Below are 23820 nucleotides of genomic sequence, written 5' to 3' on the forward strand. Positions count from 1 at the left end.
CTAAGAGTCCAGAAGCCGCACCAAAGCCACGCTCCAGTTCTATGCATCATTGAAACACCATACCTCCAAAGTGACTCGAAGCAGCTTTATTTGCCTGTCTGTATAGGGCCATAGTTAGACAAGAGCACATATCTGCTACTCTGATCATTTAAAGCTAGACTCTAACAGGCTTGGTTTTGATATTTTTTCATATTTAAAATATTTTTGTTTCCTGAACCTTAGGAAACTTTAAATTATCCTAATGTTACACACCCGGATTTCTTCATAACATTTACAGATGTCCAGAAATTTACAGATGTTAAAAACAGTATGCTTTCTGGTGAGCTGGAAAACCCCCCAACAAAACAGAAGAGCCGAGAACAAGCTATATACTGGCAAGACTGAAAAAGAAAGATCCCTCTTTACCAATTTGTATTTCAGTACTGAAACTTGTGCTTTACTTCTTCTGGGATTCAGCACAAAATTTAAATTTTGGTATCTGTAGATCTATTATTCACATACAGAGAGTCTGTGAACATCTAGAAGGCAATGCCATAATCACAAAAAGTCACATGGGTTTCAGAGAAACAAGTCATGCCAGACAAACCTAATCTCTTTCTTTGATAAAATTACCAGCTGGTAGATGAAGGGAATGCTGTGGATATAGTATATCTTGATTCACTAAGGCCTTTGACAAGGTTTCCATGACATACTTGCAAACAAGCAAAGGAACTGTTACATGGATCTGTAATTGGTTAACCGGCCGAACCCAAAGGGTGCTCAACAATGGCTCCTTTTCACCTGGAGAGAAGTGACCAGTGGGGTCCCACAGGCTCTGTCCTGGGCCCAGTGCTATTAAACATCTTTATCAATGCATGGATGACAGAATTGGGCAATATTATCAAATTTGCAGATGACACCAAATAGGGGGAATAGCTAATACCCCAGAGGACAGGATCAAGATTCAAAATGACCTGAATAGACAGAAAGCTGGGCCAAAGCTAACAAAATGAAATTCAACACGGAGAAATGTAAGTATTGCACTTAGGGCGGAAAATAAAAATGCACAGAATATAGGGGTGACACCTGCTGAATGAAACTACGGGTGAAAGGGATATAGGAGTCCAAGTAGACCACAAGTTGAACAGAGTGAACAGTGTGATGTGGCAGCTAAAAAGGCCAATGCTATTTTAGGCTGCATCAATAGAAGTATAGTGTCTAGATCAAGAGAAGTAATAGTGCCACTGTATTCTGCTCTGGTCAGGCCCACCTAGAATATTGTGTCCAGTTCTGGGCGCCACAATTCAGAAAGGACATTGAGAAACTGGAGCGTGTCCAAAGGAGGGCAACAAAATGGTGAAGGGTCTGGAAACCATGCCCTATGAGGAACGACTTAGGGAGCTGGGGAATTTAGCCTGGAGAAAAGAAGGTTAAGAGTGATATGATAGCCCTGTTTAAATATTTGAAAGGATGTCATATTGAAGAGGGAGCAAGCTTGTTTTCTTGCTGCTCCAGAGAGCAGGACCCGGAACAATGGATGCAAGCTGCAGGAAAAGAGATTCCCACTGAACATTAGGAGGAACTTCCTGACAGTAAGGGCTGTTCGACAGTGGAATGCACTCCCTGGAGGGTGATAGAGTCTCCTTCCTTGGAGGTCTTTAAACAGAGGCTGGATGGCCATCTGTCGGGGATGCTTTGATTTGGATTTCCTGCATGGCAGGGGGTGGGGGTTGGACTGGATGGCCCTAGTGGTCTCTTCCAACTCTACGATTCTATGATTCTATGATTTCTTAAACATATATTATTGGGTTCTAAATTTCCTAGTCCTGCCCTTTCATTTTAAATTGAGAAATTCTTTATATTTTCATATTTTTCCTTTTAAAAAATGAATGTTTTACTGTTACTCTATTACTAGCCACACTTTTAATCAAATACTCCTTTCATTAGTGGCTAGAATTATTAATGTGTTTATATGTTGTAATTAAATGTGCACAATTGTATAGCAAACCACTGCAGTTCAAACAGCACCTTGAATTGGTCTGGCAGTTTTCAAAATACTGTAATATTTTTACCTATGATTTTTAACCTCTTACTATTTTCAGTGATGCCCTAAAACTCAAAAGTATAATACAGATCTAGATGTACATATTGTCTCAGGACACTGAAGCAAACATTATTTATCATGAATCTGTCCCCTCTAATAAAAGGGACTTACGTTTAAGCATCTCTGAAATTATCTCTAATCACAATGCATTCTGTTTTGGCAGAAATAAATTATATCGCTAAAACACTGCAAAGCTGCTGCCAGAATCACATTCCTGGTGCAACATACCTCTCAGTATTTCTTCTTTCATTCCCCTCAACATGTCATCCCACACAACAGGTTTTACTGTGGGATGTGCTGAGACCACATGGCTGGCCACTGCTTTCATGTGGGCCAGGCACAGCTTTTCAATGGTATTTTCTCCTTGTTGCAACCATTCTTTGGATTCTTCCCCTTCACCAAGGTAGTACACCTAGACATGTCAATCACAAGTTCAATTTAGTTACACTTTGACCACCATCATTTAGTTGCTGTTGCTTTATCACTAACAGCATGCTACTAGCTGTGGGGCTGGAAGGAAATAAAGAAGGAGCTTCTGCAAGGAAATTCCATGGCAACTGAATGCTGCCCAGTCCATAATATCTAGATATATTTATTACGTACTCAGTCATCCATGCTCACTATGAAAATGGAATGAGGGTAGGACCAGTAATGTAATGGAGCCAGGGTTTGAATAGTTAGAGCCCTGCAAAGTTTTTGATGAGCAGGTATCATGACATCATCTGCCACCCCTTTGGACTCCCCTACCCTCTTTGAATTTAGTGGCAATCCCCATAGTATCCAGGCAGAAATGCATTTTCACAGCAATGATGTATAGCTGTGAACTATCCCTGTTGTAATCCAATTTTTTTTTTAAATTGCCCCCAAATTTCCTCTGGTATTGGGAGGCATTTTCACCATGTTTTGAGGCCTTTCTGGGCCATTTTAGCAGAAATGACATCCTGTTTCAAAAAAGGCCTCTGCCAGGCTATTGATGCACTGCAGAAATAAAGCCATTTGACACCACTTCAACTGTCACGGCTGCATCCTGTGGAATCCTGAGATTTGTAGTTTGGTGAGGTATTTCGCCTGGTCTTTCAGAGAGCTTCTCTGGAATTTGGTCATTTGTAATTACCAAATTATAAATCCCAGGATTCCAGAGGATGGTGCCACGACAATTAAAAATGGTTTCAAACTGCTTTATTTCTGCAGTGTAGATATCCCCTAGAGGCCTAGACCTAAATTGACAAATGCACTCCCAGAGGACATTTTAAAACAATTTACTCCCCCCCAAAATTTCAAAAATTGTTTTTGACTACTACAGGGCTCTAAACATGATGGGGAAATGTCCTTCACATCCCTTAGAGAGCAACTGGGAGCATTTTGTGCAACAATATTTTTGGCCCCTCAGAATCAGCATGTGTAGTGGTTAGAATATTGGACTATGATTTTGGATACCAGGCTTCAAATCCTCACGCAGCCATGAAAACCCACTAGGTGACCATGAGCGAATCAAACTCTCTCAGCCTCAGAGGGAGGCAAAAGCAAAACTCCCTCTGAACATATTTTGTCAACAAAAACCCGTGATATAGGTTTGCCTCAAGGTTACTATAAATCAGAAACAACTTGAAGGCACAAAACAACAGGAGCCCTTGGGGCCACAAAAATGGCCCTGGACCACACTTTGCCCACTTCTGCCCTAAGGGGACAGTTGTGGCACAGCACTTGCTAGAGACAACAGTTCCTATGCAGAACCATCTCACTGTTCTTGTAATAATTTCAATCCTAGGTTGAATACTCTACCTCATCACAGCCAATGTGAAACCATCGAAGGTCACCATGCAGAGCTACCACCTGGTCTATCATGGTGCAAATGAGCCTCAGGGATTCCTTGCTATGTGGGTTCACAGTGTTGGGGAACATTGCCACTTCCCGCAGATGACAAAATTCTTTGTGCTTCAGAACAAACTGCAGAAAAAGCAAGAAGTCAAAAATACAAGGTGACCAGAAGAATCTGCAGGGCTATGAAGGCAGAATCCAGCTATCAAGTGTAAAACCTGCTGACCTTTTCAGTAGTTAAAAAAATCTGCAGCATATTTTTGTTAGAAACTAATATGGTAAAGTTAGGCATCTGAGGAAGTAGACCAAGTCTACAAAAGCTTGCATTACAATTTCTTTTACACAGTCAGTTTCAAAGATGCTACAAGATCCTTTTGCATGGCAAAGCTAGAATAACTGGACTACAAGTTCCAGAATCCCCAAATTATGATAGCAAAGCTTGTAAGTTATTTTTGGATTACAGTCTCTAGAACCTCCAAACCAATGTGGTAAATCTTCAAAAGTTTATTTTAACAATAGCTCCCAGCATCCCCAACATGGCCAATGGCCATGCAGAAAGATTCAGGAAGTTGTAAAATAGTACCATTGGAGAGAGAAATGAATGCATCAATAAAAAGAGTTTTTTAAAAAAGAAGTTCCCAAAACCATGCAGATGCTGGTGGTGTGTGTGTGTGTGTGTGTGTGTGTGTGTGTGTGTGTGTGAATAAAATGTGCCCTTCTTTTGTCAACAGAGATATCACAGTAACTTTCCAGTAGGTTATAGTGATACAAACTTTGTTATTTTATTATGATGAGTGAAATTGTGTTTTGTTTTCTGTTGTTATTACTTTTTTCATCTCCTCAACCATTGTTTTTATCATGTGTGTGAATGAAAATCTAAATTACTGAGAGGATCAAGGCTTACTGCTTTTGTGTGATGAAGTATAGAACAGCTGGAAGAGATCCCAAGGGCCATCCAGTCCAACCTCCTGCCATGCAGGAATTATTTCCGACAGATAGCCATCCAGCCTTTGTTTAAAAACCTCCAGAGAAGGAGACTCTACCACACTCCAATTCTTCTTGAACTGTGGTGCCTAGAACTGGACGCAGTATTCCAGGTGAGGTCTGTCCAAAGCAGAATAGAGTGGCACTATTATATCCTTCGATCTAAACACTATACTCCTATTGATGCAGCCTAGAATCACATCGGCTTTTGTAGCTGGTGTATCACACTGTTGACTCATGTTTAGCTTGCAGGTCCTTACATTTGTCCTGTTGAAGTTCATTTTGTTTGTTTTGACCCAGCTCTCTAATCTGTTAAGGTCATTTTGAATTGTGATACTTTCCTCTGGTGTATTAGCTACCCCTCCTAATTTGGTGTCATTTGAAAATTTGATAAGCATGCCCTCTATTTCATCAACCAAGCAATTGGTAAAGATGTTGAAAAGCACTGGGCCCAGGACAGAACCCCATAGCATCCTGCTAGTCACTTCTCTCCAGGATGAAGAGGAGCCATTGTTGAGCATCTTTTCGGTATTGGTTAACCAATTACAATAGTTGTATTGTCCAGCCCATGTTTTACCAGCTTCTTTGCAAGAATATCACAGAGGATCTTGTCAAAGGCCTTACTGAAATCAAGACATGCTACATCCACAGCATTCTGTTCAACTACCAAACTTGTAACTCTATCAAAAGCAAAAGAAAAAAGAAAAAAGAAAAAAAAAAAGAAAAAAAAAAGAAAAAAAAGCTAAGATTAGTCTGGCATTACTTGTTTTTAAGAAATCCATTTTGACTTTTAGTGATTACGACATTCCTTTCTAAGTACTTACAGACTGTCTATTTAATTACAGTATGTATTTGGAGAAACCATGTTACTGGAAGTAGAAAGAAATACCTATGATGTCCATAGACACTACTAGACAGCAAATTAATAAATAAATAATCTCAAGTAAGGGAATATTACATACCTCCATGTGTCCAAATGTCTGTATGAGAGGGATGATCTCTAAGTCATGCAACTTTGCCAGCTTTAAAATTTCTTTAATTTCAGATGTACTAGAAAAAAACAGGGCTGAGTTATCAATGGTGTATTTCATTGCCAGGATTCAGGATTAGAATGCTAATTTTTTATCTATCTATCTATCTATCTATCTATCTATCTATCTATCTATCTATCTATCTATCTATCATGATATATCAGTATCAATTGATCAGTCTCTGTCAGACAGTATCGTTCAGTCCCATGGTGACTATCACAGACAAGGCTAAGTGTACTCCCTGTCCACGCAGGCACCAGACCAAATAAACATAATGCATAGTGACATAATCATATAAGCACAAGCATTGAAATTAAGTCCCTCTGGGCTTGGGAAACAGTTTACAACTGTGCCCTCAAAAGAGTTTTTTACTCTTCATAACAACAAGTCACTCCAGGCCCTTGTGGCTACTGCAAAGTATCAAAAACCTACAGTTTACCACTTGATAGTCAGTTAATTGTTTTTATTAACAGAATTGGTAAAATCAAAATGTACTGTAGTTTAAATTTTAGCAGTTTTTGCTGAAGGTTTAGAAAAGCATGCTGGCTTTAGGGAGTGCTTTTACTAATGTAGATCAGAGGGATAGATGCTCTGCTGTCATGTCCTTCTCTTTGTATTTCTGCCCTTAACTACTTTCTTCTGAGCAAGATCTCTCATTTGCTTGCCACCTCATCTATTCCCTCAAGCTACAGCTAAACATTTCATATTCTGTATGTATATTGCAAATATATATAAAAATCTAATATGACTGTGGTCCTCCGGCTACAGAATCTGAATTTTTGGTGTATGTGAGTGCACACAAAATACTGACCCATCATCCAGTATTGAATGATCAACATATAGCTAAATCTAATGAATTCAATGGAACGACTCTATTGTGTTGTTATGTGCCTTCATGTCAGCTCTATGGCAACCCTATCATAGGGCTTTCTTTGCAAGATTTATTCAAAAAGGGTTGCAGCTGCCTTCCTCTGAGGCTGAATATGACTTGCCCAAGACATCCAGTGCGTTTCCATGGCTGAGTGGGGATCTGTGAGCCTAGTCTAGCACTGAAAACACTACACTACACTAGTCTTAAGTAGGACTAAAATGATTTAGGCACATGTTTCCCCATCTGTACAAGTTCTTTTTTACTAGTCCCAAAATTGTTAGCCCAACACTGCTCCCTTGCCATGTACCTTCTTTCTGCCACTTCAGGTCCTACTCTTTATCTGGTAGTTCTCTGTCTAGTCCTTGATCACCACTGTTTCTATGGCTCTGGGCACAAACATAAAATCACATGCCATTTACTATGGATCAAACAATCTAGAATAACTAACTTCTTACAGGCTTGTATTCACAAAGCAAACATAACTGAGTATGTTGGGGGTCACGCTCCCCGTGAAGGACTCCGTGCGCAGTCTGGGGGTGCTTCTTGACTCGTCCCTTCACCTGACTGCTCAGGTGAATGCGACGGTCAAGAGTACCTGTTATCAGCTTCGGCTGATTCGCCAGCTGCGCCCATACCTGGCCCAGAGGGACCTTGAAACTGTTGTACATGCTCTGGTAACTTCGAGACTGGATTTCTGCAACGTACTCTACATGGGGCAACCCTTATACCAAACTCGGAAGCTCCAAGTAGTGCAGAACATGGCAGCACGGCTGGTCACTGGTGCTCCCAGGACCAGCCATATAACACCTGTGCTTAAAGATCTCCATTGGCTGCCTATTCGCTTCCGAGCTCAATATAAGGCGTTGGCTATTACCTATAAAGCCCTAAATGGCTTGGGCCCAGGATTCCTGAAGGACCGTCTCTCCCCGTACATTCCGCCTCGCACCCTCAGAACATCTGGGCAGCAACTCCTGAAGGTGCCTGGGGCAAGGTTGGCCGTTACGGCCAGAAGATCCTTTTCCACAGCTGCCCCAGCCCTTTGGAACACGCTGCCCATAGAGCTCCGCTCATCTACCACCCTGGCCCAATTTAGGAAGGGACTTAAAACCTTCCTATTTAATCAGGCATTCCCCGACTAAACATCCTGTGGGCCTCCCTCCTCTCTCGTGGCCGTGAGGTTGGGCTAATGGGGTCTTTTATTGTTTTTATGGACTGTTGTTGTTTTAATCTGTTTTTAATTTGTATATTGTTGCACTTTGGTGCATTCTGTAAGCCGCCCTGATCTATTTGGAAGGGCGGGGTACAAATAAAATTTTATTATTATTATTTTATTATAAGCTAAGTGCCTGGCTACCATGGGGTTTTAGTGGTCAGGATGTACCAAAGATAAAAAGCAAAATCACCACCGAGGTCAGAGCCAGATATTTGAATGCAAAGGGCTTGCCCCATAGTAGAAAATTAACATCTGTTTTTAGGCAGGTATGCATATCTGTACATGATCTGAGATGTTAACACTTAAAAAATGAGACAAAGTAACCAGAGGCCAAGTCTCAAACTCTACAAAACTGAGATGCCAGACAAATGGAAGATCTCATTAGATAACTTACCTGTATGCATCATTTGCACAGACTGGCTTCAGCTCCCCATCATAAGGAAACATATCTTCATATTCAAGGAGAATGCCATTTGCACCCAAGGCATGGAGCAATGGGAAGATCTGTAGGTTGCATAAAACATCTCACATCTCAAGCCCATGTGGATTTGTTAAATCTGTTTTTATGAGGCATTAATATACCTTACAATAGGTCTGTCCAGATATATCCCTTCCCACCCTATATACTGTATACTGTAAAAAGTTTGCCTTTTTAGTTGTGTATACAGCTTGAGTTCTGTTATCCAAAATGCTTGGGATTGGAAGTGTTTTGGGTTTTGGAATACCTGTATTTGCATATACATACATTGTAAGATATCTTGGTGATGGGACCCAAGTCAAATCACAAAATTCATTTATGTTTCATATACATCTTATAAACATAACCTGAAGGTGATTTTATATAATATTTTTAATAATGTTGTGTATGAAACAAAGTTTGTGTGCACTAAATAATCAGAAGGCAAAGGTATCATTATCTCAGCCAATCATGAAAAAAGTTTTAGTTTTTAGTATAGTTTGGATTTTGGAATTCTGGGTAGGGAGACTAAACCTATATTATCATAATTTTTATTTATTTTCTTCGTGTTCTACACCAGTTGTCACAGTAGAAAGAAATAAAGTACCCTAAATAAAGCCTAAGGCTACCAGGCACTTTTATGGGAAAGGGGGTACAAAATAAGGGCTAGAAAATCAGGCAGAACCTGTAAGAAAATCTTCATTTCTTCTGAGCTTTGCTGATTTGCATGTATACTTAAATATGAACAGAAACAAATGAGATAGAAAACCATCCACTGGCTCTGAGAATTTCCTCTGCAGTTGTGCTTTGTGCAAGTATAAATTCTCACACCAGCAGAAGGATAAATTGCTGTTATGTGCATAGTAAATTGAATTCTGGCATACCAGCAGACACACTGAAGTAAGAATACATGATAGCACTTCCAGACATGTGACTGAAATTTATAAGCTTTTACAGAGATGATTTCGGCAACTGATTAAGAAGATTGTATCTGCACAGTAGTATGTCCATGAATAAATTCTCCATAGATGCATAAACGATTTATAAGATTGGTCCATTGCTGCTTATGCAACCACTGCTCTATAATTTAATGGTTCCATGGTGCTGTCCTGTCCCATAAACAGGAAAAACAGTATCTTGACCGCTGTGGCCACTCTGGAATTTTAATAACCAGCAGACAACATATGCCACAATATAATGCATGGTGGCTTATTGGAGCAGTCTGACTTCCAGAGAACTCATCCAGCAGATAAGATTCTACAACAAATAGCAATGTGACACAAAGCAGAAAATCTGTGAGGCCCTAGCTTAATCCTGATATTGACAGAGGAAAAGAAAGTGGCTAGTTTAGTTTTGTAGAATCCTCTTGAGTATCAAAGCTGTACATGCTCACTAGTGTACAGAGACAGGACAAAGACCATATATAAGTAGAAACTTCTACACGAGGGCATGAAAATAATAATAGTGGCTATGGAGAAATTAAATACTAATCTGAGGGCTCGTACAGACAGGCCAAAATAAAGCTGCTTTGGGTCAGTTTGGAGGTATGCTGTTTCAATGATACATGCGTCCTGAGAGGCCAGAAGCTGCACCAAAGTTGTGCTCCAGTCCTTAGGACTGGAGTGTGGCTCTGGCAAGGCTTCTGGCCTCTTAGGATGCATGCATCATTCAATCAGCATATCTCCAAAGTGACCCAAAGCAGCTTTATTTTGGCCTGTCTGTATGGGCCTTTAGATGCAGTTAGTTCAGACAAGAGCATCATCTAGTTTAGTCCTGTTTTTTCACCATGGAATTGACAAATCTGCCTTTAAAACATTACACACAGAAATGAGAACGCAAGAAATGCTGTATGTTATTAACGAAAAATGTGTAGGCTGAGACACTTTCCCCCTTTCATTCTGTGAGTGAGAGACTCACAGCCTGTTTGCATGGTCTAAAAGACTCATGTTCCTTCTGGCCTCACACCGTCCTGTCCATATGATGCAGGCCATTTGCCCTGGGCTGGGATTGGCCAGTCCAGACACCAATCTGGTAACCCCAGACTGATTCTGGCCCAAAGGGGCCTTATTCTGGTGTAAAAAGGCCAGCTCCACAGTGGCAACAGCAGATCATATTGCCCCACACGCCCCATACCTGCCGCTGCTGCTGCAGTTCCTCACCATGGCCTCTGATGTCCGAAGGAATCATCTGGCCACGTGGGCGTAGCCATGTGCCCTGTTTCCACCATAACAGGCTGTGGTGGGGCCCTCCAAGACAGATGTAACAATGGCAGCAGGTACAGGTGTGAAGTGGCAGTGGGTCCATTGTACAGTAGTGAGCAAGTGTGTAAACAACAACCCTATGCCACAGAGGCCAGGAACTGATCCGGGTCAGAACCAGGGGCAGGATACCACAGCTTTGGCCTCTGGTATTCTCCCATCTGCTCAGACCCTAAGCTGAAGGTTACTTTCCTATGAACTGACTACCTCTATGGTGCAAGTGAACCCACAAATGAAAATAAACTTGATACAAGTCAGTGTAAAAAAACCTGAATTTACATACAGTATATCACTAAACCTAACCACTACATTTAACATGAACAGAGGTTCAACTTCCTGATTACACCGGCTAACATTATTATACCTCTGCCAGGTATGAGACCTTTGGTGGCGCTCCCTTGAGATCCAAATGTACCAGGTGAAATTCAAATGGCGAAGAAACGATCACACTTTTTTCTTCCATTCCCTGCAGTACATCTAAGAGCTACAAAACCACGTTGTGTGTCTGGAAAAAAGCAATAAAGCTTATGAATAAAATTATTTCCCCACATAATTAAATAGAACTTTTTTTAAAAAAAGGAAAGTTCCTACAACTGTAATTAAACTTGTGAAAATCGAAAACATGGTACGTGTCAAAACAATAATAAATACAACAAGCCAATAATGCCTCAGAATCAAAATGAAAAGCAACACTTTGAGATTTTATTATTTGCAAATATACCCAATGTGTTTTGAGTAGAATGGATCCAACTGATTTTTAACACTGTTTTAAGATAAGGAAGAAATCCTAGCCAAAGTGCATAAGAGCTGGTTTCTTTATTACAGATATATTTCCCAAGGAGCCCAAGGCTCTGTACCTAATTTTCCACCATTTGATTTTGCTCCCAAGCAATGTACAGTAGTATATATCTAAAACATTATTTTAAAATACATTCAAGCTTATTTCAAAAGGCAATATTTAGATGGAACACCATTTTGACTATCTGGTGGAAATTCATCAATGCCCTTTCCTTAGGAAGTGGGGCTGCCTCTCAAAGGAGGTTTCTCTTTGTGTTGCTAATTGGAGTTTAAATTTTATATCCTGGACTTTTTGTTGTGTTCCTTTAAGTTGTTTCTGACTTATGCTGACCCTAAAGAGAACCTATCATGGGATTTTCTTGGCAATATTTGTTCAGAGAAGGTTTGCCATTGCCTGGGGCTGAGAGAGTGTGACCTGCGCAAGGTCACTCTGTGGGTTTCCATGGCTGAGCAAACCCTGGCCTCCAGAGCGGTAGTCCAACACTTAAACCACTAGAGTAGTTTGGCACCCCTTTAACTGCCATGGCTCCATCCCATGGAATCCCGGGCTTTGTAGTTTGCTGAGGTATTCAACCTGGTCTTTCTTTGCTGGACATAGAATCACAGAGTTGGAAGAGAGTTTTGCTGTTTCACCAAACTACAAATCCCAGGATTTTTTAGGACATAAAGTCACGGCTATTAAACTGGTGTCAAAGTGCTTTTATATGTGCAGCGTGGATACCTCCTAGGAGGGCCGCTCTGGAGTCCCTTTGGAAATGCTAGGAAGTGAACTTGCCCGCAAAAACTGGACACATGACCTTCTGCATGAGCTGCGGCCATTTTCTGTATGCAAGGAGACCAGATGTCCTCACCACAAAGGAGAATAAGGCGCCGCAATTATTATTATTATTAACCTTTATTTATAAAGCGCTGTAAATTTATACAGCGCTGTACATACAATCTTTTTAATTGGATGGATCCCTGCCCTCAGGCTTATAATCTAAAAAGACACAACACAAAGGGAGTGGTGGTGGGGAGGGGACATCTCTAGTAGGATAATACATATAAATACAGGAAATGATTCAATAAAACAGGCAACAAAAGAACATCAAATAGCAAGTGACAATTATGCAATGCCTGGGAACACTGTCCTGAACAGAATGGTTTTCAACTCCGTTTTGAAGCTGGTTAAAGAAGTGATGGCTCTTGTTCGCGAGGGAAGAAGGTTCCAGGAGTGAGGGGCAGTGAGTGAAAAGGGGTGAATCCGGGATGGGGCAGAAGAAATCCTGGGCTGGGACAGCCAACCTTGACTATCAGAACGGAGGGCCTTGGTGGGAAGGTGAGGAGAAAGGAGGTCTGATAAGTAAGGAGGGGCCAGTCCATGGAGGGCTTTAAATGTCGACAGCAGGAGCTTATACTGAATGCGGAAAGGGAGAGGGAGCCAGTGAAGGGATGCCAACACAGGAGAGATGTGGTCAGAGCGGTGGGTGGAAGTGATAATGCATGCAGCTGAATGCTGGACAGAGATTAAAGGACGGAGGTGAGAAAGAGGAAGCCCAGCCAGGAGGACGTTACAGTAATCCAGTCATGAGATCACTAGGGCATGGACCAGGATCTTGGCAGTAGAGGAGGAGAGATATGGTCGGATTTTGGCAATATTGTATAAAAAGAATCTACAAGCCTTGGCTGTGGTCTGGATCTTGAAGGGGCTTCAAGAAAAGCGCAGAACGTTCCAAAATGGAAGCCGAAAACACTCATATAAATATAAATTCATGCTTCTTAGTCATGCTCAAAACGGAGGACGTTTTGGACTTCCTCCTGGGCAGAAGACACGAACGTAGGACAAGTCCTGGAAAAGGAGGATGTTTGATCAGCCTATCTGCACAAGAGATGACAAGTAAGTTTAGGGAGCCCAGTATTGCATGCAGCCAGGTGCGAGAGAGGAGAGGCTTGTGTAAGGGACACAATGTAGGGTTTCCAGTTTTGGACACAGGAACACAGAAGGAGAAAACAAAATCAACGCGTGCCTAAAGTTTGGCAGCTCAGAAGGACCCATGGGAACGAACAGTGACCAATGAGGATTTTGTTTCAGCACATCAGTATATATTGATTTGGTATTATTTGAGCATTCTGCAGTCTTGTGTTTTAGCATTCACTTCGATGGTGTGCGTTTGATGATGTACCTCTCTTTGGTGAAACGGGTGTCATGAATATAAAATAATAACCACATAAAATATCATAATGATAACAGTAATAACAATAATAAGTACAAATTACATAATGATACAAACTGATAATAATCCTAGGGTCTGTAGCTGTTTTGTTGTTGTGCTTGTTGTTACTATTATTATTGTTACTATTATAAATAATAACTATAAAGATTATTATGGGGAATAACAACATGGAATAATAAGCTAATGATACTATAAATAGTAACAATAACAAGTACAAACTACATAATAGTATAATAATACAAAGTAATAGCAATAATTGTAGAGTCTGCAGGTTTGTTATTGTTGCTGCTGCTATTACTGTTACAGAAAGAGCCCTGCCGCCTTCCCTGTCGCAGCGTCTAGGACTGGATCCACACTGTGGGAACAATCTGGTTTGACACCGCTTTAAACTGCCATGGCTCAGCGCTGGGGGGTCTGGGGATGGTACTTTGGCAGCTTGGGCGCCATGACGTGTATTCACACTGGAGAGATAACCCGGTTTGGCCCCGCTTTAAGTCTTTCTTGGCTCTTTGCTATGGAGTTCTGGGAGTCGGAGTTTATTGTGGGCCAACAAACTCCAACTCCCAGAATTCCACAGCACAGAGCCATACAAGCTAAAGCGGTGCCGAACCGGGCTATCTCTCCAGTGTGAATGCAGCCAAGACCAGCAAGGGTGCCCTTCATGTCTTCCAAGCCCCAGGAACAACAGGAGCCTGATTCCTGCCTTCCTTCTGCAGCAGCCGCCCTCTTTCCTTGCCTACCTCTGCTCCCAGCAGCAGCAGCAGCAGCAGCTCCGTCCAGACTCTGTGCTCGATTAACCTTCCTGCGGGCTGCTTCCTCCTAGCGCCGCTTCCGCCGCGGTCGAGGCGGACTCCGATTGGCTCCCTCCGCCCCGCCCCGCCCCGCCCCGCCCCGCCCCCTCCTCCAAGGCGCGTGCAGCGGATGGCCGAAGGCATCGTCCTCCTTCCCTGCCCCGAGCGCGCTGGCCATGGCTCCGCAGCGGAGAGCGGGCGCCAGGGCTGCCGAGGGAGGAGGAGGAGGAGGAGGAGGCGGCGGAGCGGGGCTGCGGGCGGAGGAGCGGAGGCGGCGGCCCAGCAGCAGCAGCAGGAACAGGTGAGGAGGGAGTGGGCCCAGTCTGCCCGCCCGGCCCCTTCCCCGCCATGCAGGAACTCTCCGTCGGGGCAGCCCCTGGGGGATGAGGAGGATGCTCTGTGCCTCCGACGGTTTCAGACTCAGGCGGCCCTGCGGTGATGGGCTTCTCTCCTCGGCAGGACGTGTCCAGAGGAGGCTCGCCGTTGCCTCCCCTTCGGAGGGGCTGAGGGCATGTGGCTGACAGGGACCCCGAGAGCTGGGCATGTTTAGCCCGGAGAAGAGGCAAAGGGTTCCTTGGGGTTTGGGGGCTCGTCTGGAGGAGCTTCTTCCTGACGCTTGGCCAGCCTCTTCGGAGAAGCTCAGGCTGCCAGTCTTTCTGTCAGCATCCTTTGCAGACGGATCAGAAGACAGCTCTCAAGAGGGCGAAGCCTCCGGAAGAAGCTCTCTTAGAGCCTGGCCACACAGCCCCAAGACCCACCAAAAACGGGAGAGAGAGAGAGAGAGAGAAAGAGTCCCCCCGTGACCTGGCTCTCAAGCCGTGTCTGGCTGTAGGGAGCGGAGCCGTTTCTGAGCCGAAGAGCCAGCGTTGGCCAAGGGCTGCTCTGGGGTTCCTGTGCTCAGCATGACTGCACCAAACGCTGCTACCTTCCCACCAAAGTGGTACCTATTCATCTCCTTGCGTCGGCATGCTAGTTTCCAACTGCCAGGATGGCAGAGGCTGGGGCTAGTGATGGGAGCTCCAGGGCCTCAGACGCCAGAGGCAGTGTCTTAACGGCTGAGCCCCTGGACCCCTGCTTAAATCCTTGAAGGGAGGTCATTCTGAGGAGGGAGCGAGCTTGTTTTCTGTTGCTCCAGAGAACAGGACCTGGAGCAATGGACGCAAGAAGAGATTCCAGCTCAACATTAGGAGGAACTTCCTGAGAGTAATGTCCTGACAATGGAATATACTGCCTCAGAAAGTGGTGGAGTCACCCTTTTGGGAGGTTTTTAAACAGAGGCCGATGGCTTTGATCGTGTAGTCATTCAATTGAATTGAAATTGAGTCCAGACAATCAAATTGTTTGATACTGAATCAAGCCAAGACAGAGGTACTTAATATCAAGGGCCCTAATCTGGGGCTGGATGTGTGTCAGTCAGTGCTGGATGGGGTTACGCTCTCCCTGAGAGGCTGCGTTCTCAGTTTGGGTGCATACCTTCAATCTGTCCTCCAAATGGCAGCTCAGGTAGGACCCAAAGATGGTAGCGCACACACTGGTAATCTCAAACCTGAACCCCTACAATGTGCTTTATTTTGGCCTACCTTTGTATTAAGTCAGGGAGCTCCAACTGGTTCAGATATGGCAGCCAGAATGATTATGGGTACATCCAGAAGTGATCACAGTTCATCGATTTCACAATTACTCCACTGTCTGCCAGTTAGTTTGCATGCAAAGTACAAAGGGTTGGTCATTACCTTTCAGTCCCTAGATGGTTTGCTTTCTCCCATACAATCTGTCCTGTACACTCAGGGCCTTTGGGAAATGTTTGCTCCAACCAGCCAGGACTAGACTGGCACCAGTTTCCCAAAAGGTCTTTTCATCTGCTGCCGGAAGAGATACAACTGAAAATGGTGACTATATTTAAAACAGCATTAAAGACATATCTATTCCAGCATGCCTACCCAGGCAATTTTAAATAATGACTTTTTAATTAATATATAATCTGCATGCATTTTAGTGATTTTATAGTGTTGTATTTTAACTGTGGGTTTATGTGCTTTTAATTGGGTTTGACATTTTAATTTGCTGTAATCTAACCCACCTTGAGCCTTGAGGAGAGTTGAGCAATAAATAAAAATGTATTATTATTCCTGAATGTCTGGGGGCTGGACTGGATGGCTCTTGTGATTTCTGCTATATATCCAGGTCTTGTTGTGTACCTTTCAAGTGATTTTCAACTTGTGGCATCACTAAGGTGAACCTGCAATGTGCTCCCCCCCCCAAGTTTCTTCAAAGGAGGGCTGTCATTGCCATCCTCTTAGGCTGAGAGAGTGTGATTTACCCAAGGTCATCTAGTGGGTTTCCATGGTTGAACTGGGATGCAAACCCTGGTCTCCAGAGTCATAGTCCAATGCTTAAACCACTCTGCCACGCTAGTCTACAGCCAACACTTCAGCACTACTCTATCCTGAAGAATACAAAACAGAAGCTGATAAGTCAGAGTCAGTCAAGAAGAAGGAACATTACGCTCATAAAGAAATATAATGAAGTAACACGTTGTAGGCGTTTGATAAATACATTCCAAGATTATTTTTATTCCTAGCAATGCTTAAAAGTAAAACTTAGGAAATTCATGGGATAGTCATAAGTCGACAGGAACCTGGAAGGCACTCTCTCTCATACACATTTGTTTAAGAGCTCAGTGAGGGTTGAACTCAGCCAGATTTGGTTTCAAGAAAACATAGACTTACTGTGTTTCTCTGTGCACAGCTTCCCTCCTGGCTGTGGCCCTCCTAGAGGCAACATCACCGTGATGAGTTTAAATAAATAAATAAATGAAGTTTCTCAGTTGGCACACCTTAAGGAGATACACTCCATGCATCTGAGGATGTAGAAGAAATCTATGGAAGCTTATGCTACAACTTCTTCAGCACAGTTAGTTAGTCTCAAAGGTACGACAAGATCCCTTTGCATGCAGACTAACATGGCTTTCTTGGCCAGATGTGTTCAGAATTTAGAATCCAGGTTTGCCTTGGCTTCTTTTGGGTCTGAGAGAGTGTCACTTGCCCAAGATCACCCAGTGGGTTTCCATGACTGAGCAGGGGTCAGATCTCAGTTTCCAGAGGTTAGTCTAACACACAAATGTCTACACCACACTACTTCATTATATTTCTTCATGAGCATAGTGTTCCTTCTTGACTGACTCTGACTTAATAACTTCTGTCTGCTATTCTTCAAGACAGAGTAGTGGCTGGAGTATTGGATTTGGTCCAGAGGAGACCTGGAGTCATTTCCCCATTCAGCCACGAAGTTAACCAGATGATCTTGGGCCCCACACGCAACTGAGCCTATTTTAATTTTGAGAATGCATGAAAAGTGTTCTTCTGAGCTCTTTGGGGAAAAGATAAAATAAAAATTCCATAAATAAAACACTAACCTTTTAACTTCAGCAGCTGATTATATGACTTAGACAGAACAGAAGTAGGTGTCTAGATTCTCCATGGAATCCAGTGGAACAGATATTTATAGTAAGCCATGTCTTATTCATGAAGAGTGAATTGTCAGGATTAATCTTTTACCAGTCTCATTGAGGCTGTTTATTGCTAAGTGCTGAAGCAGGTTGATGGATTTGTTGCTAGTGGTGAAAGAGGCCAGGGAACTGAAAATGTGTTCACTATACAGGATTGTGCTTTCTCAATACATATAGTGCCCGTCTTGTTTATTTCTGGTGAAGAAGTGCAGATGTTTGAAATGATATTGATCTAGCACTTTTCCTCCGCCTTTTACAATGAGGTCCAACTTCAAAATAATATAAAATCGAAATAATATTTTGTGTTTGCGGCTTTCCTGTTGGTGCTGGATCTCAGCTCCTGATAGCCCTCATTGCTGAATAAGCTAGCTAAAGTTGATAGAAGTTACAGTTCAACAACCATCTATCAGGTAACCTGTTTGCCAGCCTTACTTTAGATTCATATGTAGTCTGTGAAGCAAGCTGGCTGTGAAGCCTACCCTCAAACCAAGATTTTCAGCACATGCTCTTGAATTATAATACTTATGTTACAATCACAATCTATGTTAGTACAGTATATTTTAATTTATTAAAATATTTATATTCCATCCATTAGCGTGGGATCTTGGTGAAAAATTAAAACAGCTGAAAACAATTCAGAGTTTAAAAACAATGACATTTCTACATTTTAGTTCAAATAGGTGTCATGCTTTTCTTGTATTCCTATATCTCATGACAGTATTCATTTCACTTGTGCATATGGCCTCCAGAACCACAGGTGAGGATTAAGTTGTGCTTTGCACTTTATGATCAGATTGCATCACAGAGTTTAAGAGTTTCTGTTCCCTTCTTAGGAGTTTTTGTTTTGTTTTTCAGCGGTGTAAAGGGTAATATCCCCAAAGACTCTCGCCGGAAGTGGCTGAAAGTGGCTTTCCTTCTCTCATCTGCCATGCTGGGCTATCTCCTGAGTGGGAGTTATTTTCTCAGTGAAGATGGAATTACAGAAGTTTTGGCCCATCATGGTGAAAGCCTACCAGACAGATTCATCGAGATATCCTGCTCAGAGGACTATGACAGCCACAAGCGTTTTGAAGGTACCTGTATGTTGCAGCTCAAGTTAGTGAACTGCCCTCCTCAAAGAGCTTAGCTAGAAAGGAGTAGAACAGGACTCCCTCATACCTCCTTTCACTTTGGAAGCCTTTTCTGCCTTAGCCTTTTACTATATTTTTACATCTCGCACCCCCCCCACACCTCTTTTCAACTGAGCAGTGAATAAAAGTTGCTACACAGAGTAGACCTGTTACTTTCTACTCATGTTCTACTGTCCCTTGTTTCAGTCTATCATGAGATAAACCTTGTTTTTGTGTATGTTGGGCTGAAATAAATCAAAATCATGAGAAATGGCAAGTAGTATTGTCTAATAAAAATCCAGAGGCTTCATTTTCTAAGACTGAATTCTACTCATTATGTTATTGATAAAGTGCATGCCACTCTAGATAAAATCTTTGAAAACAGAAGATATAACCTCTGGTTTTAAGGTACTGGAATCAAGGTTTTTCACAGATGACTCCTGGCCCATGATCACATTGTATATAGTGTAGGAGACCATTAAAAAATTATCCCAGATTTTTCAGTGCAATCCTGTGTCTATTTAGAAGTACACTCATGCCTCCATATCCACATATTTTTTATCCCTGGATTCAACCATCCACGGCTTGAAAATGTTAAAAAAAATGTAAATTCCAGAAGGCAAACCTTGATTTTACTATTTTATATGAGGGATACCATTTCAGTATGCCATTCCATTTAATGGGACTTGAGCATCCATGTATTTTAGTATCCACACAAGCAAATTAAAGGGAAAGTTGGGAATCAAATCTTTCTAGAACTCTTGGGAATTATTTAAGAGCTTTAGCAAATCAGTTAGAATTAATCTCAGATAACATTCCAACAAGTCCAAAAGGATGTCAGTATGGTTAATGAGTAGAGTCAAATGGAAATTATTAGAAGGTTCCCTTCAGAAAATAGATACCCAAACGAATAGAACAAGGAACACAAACATTGACACAAGAAATGCAAGATGACAGTAAGAGATGCAGGGAAATAATTTGGAAATTTGAGAATAAATTGTGTCTGTTTTCAGTGCAGATGTTCTGAGACAGATTTGTTGTGGTGGTGGTGTGTCTTCAAGTCATTTCCGACTTGACTTTTTAAGGTGACCTTAAGGCAAACCTATCATGGGGTTTTCTTGAGACATTTCTTCAGAGGGGTTTGTCATTGCCATCCTCTAAAGCTAAAAGAATGTGACTTGCCTACGGTCAGCTAGCTGTTTTATATGGTTGAGCCAGGATTCGAACCCTGGTCTTCAGAGTTATAGTCCAACGCTCAAACCATCATGACAAAACTAACTTTCCCAGGAAGGGATTTCTAACAGTTGGACTATACCAGTGATGGCGAACCTATGGCACGCGTGCCAGAGGTGGCACTCAGAGCCCTCTCTGTGGGAACACATACTGTCGCCCTAGCACAGAGTTTGCCAGAGTTTCTTACTAGAAAGCCAGAGGGATGTGGCACTTTGCAATAAATAAGTGGGGTCCGGGTTGCAGTTTGGACACTTGGTCTGTAAAAGGTTCTCCATCACTGGACTATACAGTGGTGGACCAGTGGTGCCAAGAAATGAAATTCTAGGCTATACTGGCAAATGTCATCTAAACATAACAGGCTCATTTCTATAAAGCAAACTGGGAAAAGAGGACTAAGACAAGAAATAATAATATTGTGATATTGCAGATAGTCATATATCAAGGTCTTCCTCCTACAAAATGTTGAGAATAATTTTGGAGAATTAAATTTGTGAACATCTTGTCTTATACATTTTGGTCATCATTCTAAAAAAATATATTCCATAATCCATTTTCTTTATTATTATTTTTGGGGGGAACTTCAGGAAAAACTGTCCCTCCCCCAATTTTTTTCTAAGCTTTCACATATATACTCATTCATCTTTGGGAGTTTCTTTGAGAGTATAAACATACATAGGAATAACTGGACAATTATTACAGTGGAAATCAGAGTGAGGTGCAAGGATGTGAAAATCTGTCAGATTCCTACATGGAAATTGATACATATTTTCATATGGACTACTAGATATATATTTGCTGGACTAGATAGGTTTGTACAGTGTTCTGAGCCAGTGGGATTCTTATTGAATATTTGTGCATCTCTCTCAGTCTCATTTTACCAGATTCCCACTAGAGGGCGGCCTTTAGATATTTAATGATGGTATGTTTCATTTTGTAACCTGATGTTGCATGTCTTGCATTTGTAGAAGTCTCTGGTTAGATAAATGTAGTGTCTAATTTGATGCCCATTGTCCAGCTCTTATACAGCACTCTCTTGAGGAAAGGGTTGCTAGTTGTACAGTAATTTATCTACTGCCTATTTCAGAGAGTTTATTCTTTGCTCTGGTCATGTGTTCTTTCCAAAGCAGCATTCTTTCCAAATTTTTGCATAGTGACACGGTGTAATATTAAGTGCAGTTGCTTGAGGAGCTTCCTAATATGCCATTGAGGGCAAGGTGACTAGCAGACCATGCATATTTATTCATTGATCTTGACATTTATATTTCAATTGCCCACAATAAAATAAATCTCAAGGCAGCTTGCAACTAAAAGCATAAATCACAAGAACATTTTAAAAGTTCTTAGGCTAAGAACAAAGAGCAGCATTATAAAAACATGGCGGTAAAACAGCATAATGGGAACCATATTAGCAAACCACAAGATTTACTTTCATTTGCTTTCCACATAACAACAACAACAAATCTATCTCAGATCTTCTGCACTGAAAACAGACACAATTTATTCTAAAAAATAAAAAATCAAAACCAAAAAGCCGACTTTGTTGAAATAGGACAGTTTTTAAAACAGGCAAACAGGGCACCAAACAACCTTTGGGAGGCTGTTTCATAGTTACAGTGGGAAGGCAATATAGATAAGCATATATGTGTACACACACATATGTGTATAATATGTCTATGGAGAAATGAGAGCACTTCCTAATTACAACTACATCTCTAACAACTTGTTCATGTCATGGTACCACTTTGTAAGGAGAAAAGCTTTACCGGTAGTCCTTCAACAAATATTTTGGTAGGTACAACTTTTTCCTTCCTCTTTCCTCCTACAGTGCAGCTACATCTCTCCAACCCATCATAAATTTTCCTTTTGTATATCTTTGTAGTGTTCATTTATGCATGTCTGCAAAGGACACCTATGTGCTCTTCTGAGTTTTTTTATCCTCCTACTCTATGTGTATGCGTGCCTTCAAGTCACCTGCCTACTTACAGTGATTCCATGAATTCCATAGGGTTTTCTTAAGCAAAGAATGCTCAGAGGTGTTTTTGCCAGTTCCTTTCTCTGAAATATACCCTGTGGCACCTGGTATTCATTGGTGTTCTCCATGCAAATGCCAACCAGGGCAGACTCGGCTTAGCTTCCAAGAGCAGCTGGAAGTGAGCATTAGGCCCTTCCACTTTGAGTATCTGTGACTTTTTGTTCCTTGATGTTTGGAAGAAAACTTTTTTCTTTGCTCTGAATTGTTGCTTCCTTAATGGCAATCAGGAGGTGTCACTCTCTGACTGGTAATAGAAGACAACAGAAGTTAACCTTTTCAACTGTGCCCAGGAGCTTTCTCCTCCTCCACATAGCGTGAAGGGTTTGTCTTGCTTAATATGTGGCTTTTAATGCTAAAGCCCCAAGGATTCCTTTTTCCCCCCTTAAACAAAATATCAAGTTTTACATTTTCTGTATTAGAAATATATTCCAGTTTTCACCCTGTCATTCTAACTCATTTAAGGTTCCCCCTGACTGGAAAAACTCAACTCTCTGGGGTCTCATTTATTCTCAAAGATCAACCTCATAACTCAGTATTTATTGCTAGCTTCCCCTGATGTTTAATCAATATTTCTTCTTTTGGTAATGTCCTTAAAGGTGTGATGGTGTTGTAAATGTCCAGAGAAGATAAACAGGGGGACTGAATTATTAAGATGAACCACTTACACAAAATATAAAAGTTACAGATGTGCATCTTGATTGTTCAACAGGCTAGAAGAAATTACATTTTGTATTTATGCAAATAACTAGTAACATTGAGGCCTCGAATGGGAACTTTTGATACCTAGAGCGTTTTGTCTTTTATATTTTATTCTTGCATTCTTGCATTCAGTAAGGAGAGAAATAAATAGAGATGGCTACGTTGGTTTCAGATAGTGATTTTATTGTCTTCAAGGTCAGTTTAAAACTCTGTCATGAACAAGGACCTCCAATCTCTTTAAGAGTTTTAAGGAGCCTGTGTTTTGCCAGAAATCCTGCATGCTGTCAGAAGCTATGAGTGACTAAAATATCATGCAGTTTGCTTATGTGCACCAAATTGACTTCTTTTAATAGATTAACCAAGATAACTTAATTGACATTTTAAAATGTTTTTATTACTCCACTGCTCTTATCCCTAGAAAAAGGGAAATGTAAACATTCATAAGAATATTGTGAAACTTAGCTTTAAAAATTAATCATTGCAATTGGAACAGTGTTCCCAACAGCATACCTAACCTTCCTGCTTATGCATGAGGACCAGAAGATAATGAAGTACATTGAAAGGCAGAATTAGTGTGCTATTCCTATGGGTGGAGTGGATGAGCAACTGAACAAATTGAGAGTGTTTACTGCATGATAGTAGGGATGGGTAGGCATCAGAAGCCTAATGTGCTTGATCAGTTGGGAAACTCAAATTTAGCATTTGTTGTTTTACAGAATTTG

General features: G+C 41.6%; 2 protein-coding genes across 5 annotated transcripts in view; one reads left to right on the top strand and one right to left on the bottom strand.

Moving 5' to 3' along the window:
• HEXD (hexosaminidase D) overlaps window positions 1-16139 on the bottom strand; it is a 43408-nt gene extending 27269 nt beyond the window's left edge. Inside the window, exons 1-6 of one of the 3 annotated variants that reach the window (XM_042448127.1) lie at window positions 16098-16139; window positions 11080-11220; window positions 8395-8504; window positions 5848-5935; window positions 3866-4030; window positions 2312-2495 (exon numbers count right to left, since the gene is read on the bottom strand). In XM_042448127.1, the coding sequence (XP_042304061.1) occupies window positions 2312-2495; window positions 3866-4030; window positions 5848-5935; window positions 8395-8504; window positions 11080-11178 (646 nt within the window). In that variant the 5' untranslated portion in view covers window positions 11179-11220; window positions 16098-16139. Of the gene's footprint in view, window positions 1-2311; window positions 2496-3865; window positions 4031-5847; window positions 5936-7094; window positions 7174-8394; window positions 8505-11079; window positions 11221-14466; window positions 14519-16097 lie in introns of those variants that run through there. The other 2 variants (XM_042448126.1, XM_042448128.1) reach the window with 2 other exon arrangements.
• Window positions 14659-23820, top strand: part of OGFOD3 (2-oxoglutarate and iron dependent oxygenase domain containing 3) — a 54449-nt gene continuing 45287 nt past the window's right edge. Inside the window, exons 1-2 of one of the 2 annotated variants that reach the window (XM_042448129.1) lie at window positions 14659-14818; window positions 18881-19098. In XM_042448129.1, the coding sequence (XP_042304063.1) occupies window positions 14694-14818; window positions 18881-19098 (343 nt within the window). In that variant the 5' untranslated portion in view covers window positions 14659-14693. Of the gene's footprint in view, window positions 14819-18877; window positions 19099-23820 lie in introns of both variants that reach the window. The other variant, XM_042448130.1, reaches the window with a different exon arrangement.

This window comes from Sceloporus undulatus, chromosome 2 (genome assembly GCF_019175285.1).
Source record: "Sceloporus undulatus isolate JIND9_A2432 ecotype Alabama chromosome 2, SceUnd_v1.1, whole genome shotgun sequence".
Taxonomy (NCBI): Eukaryota; Metazoa; Chordata; class Lepidosauria; order Squamata; family Phrynosomatidae; genus Sceloporus; species Sceloporus undulatus.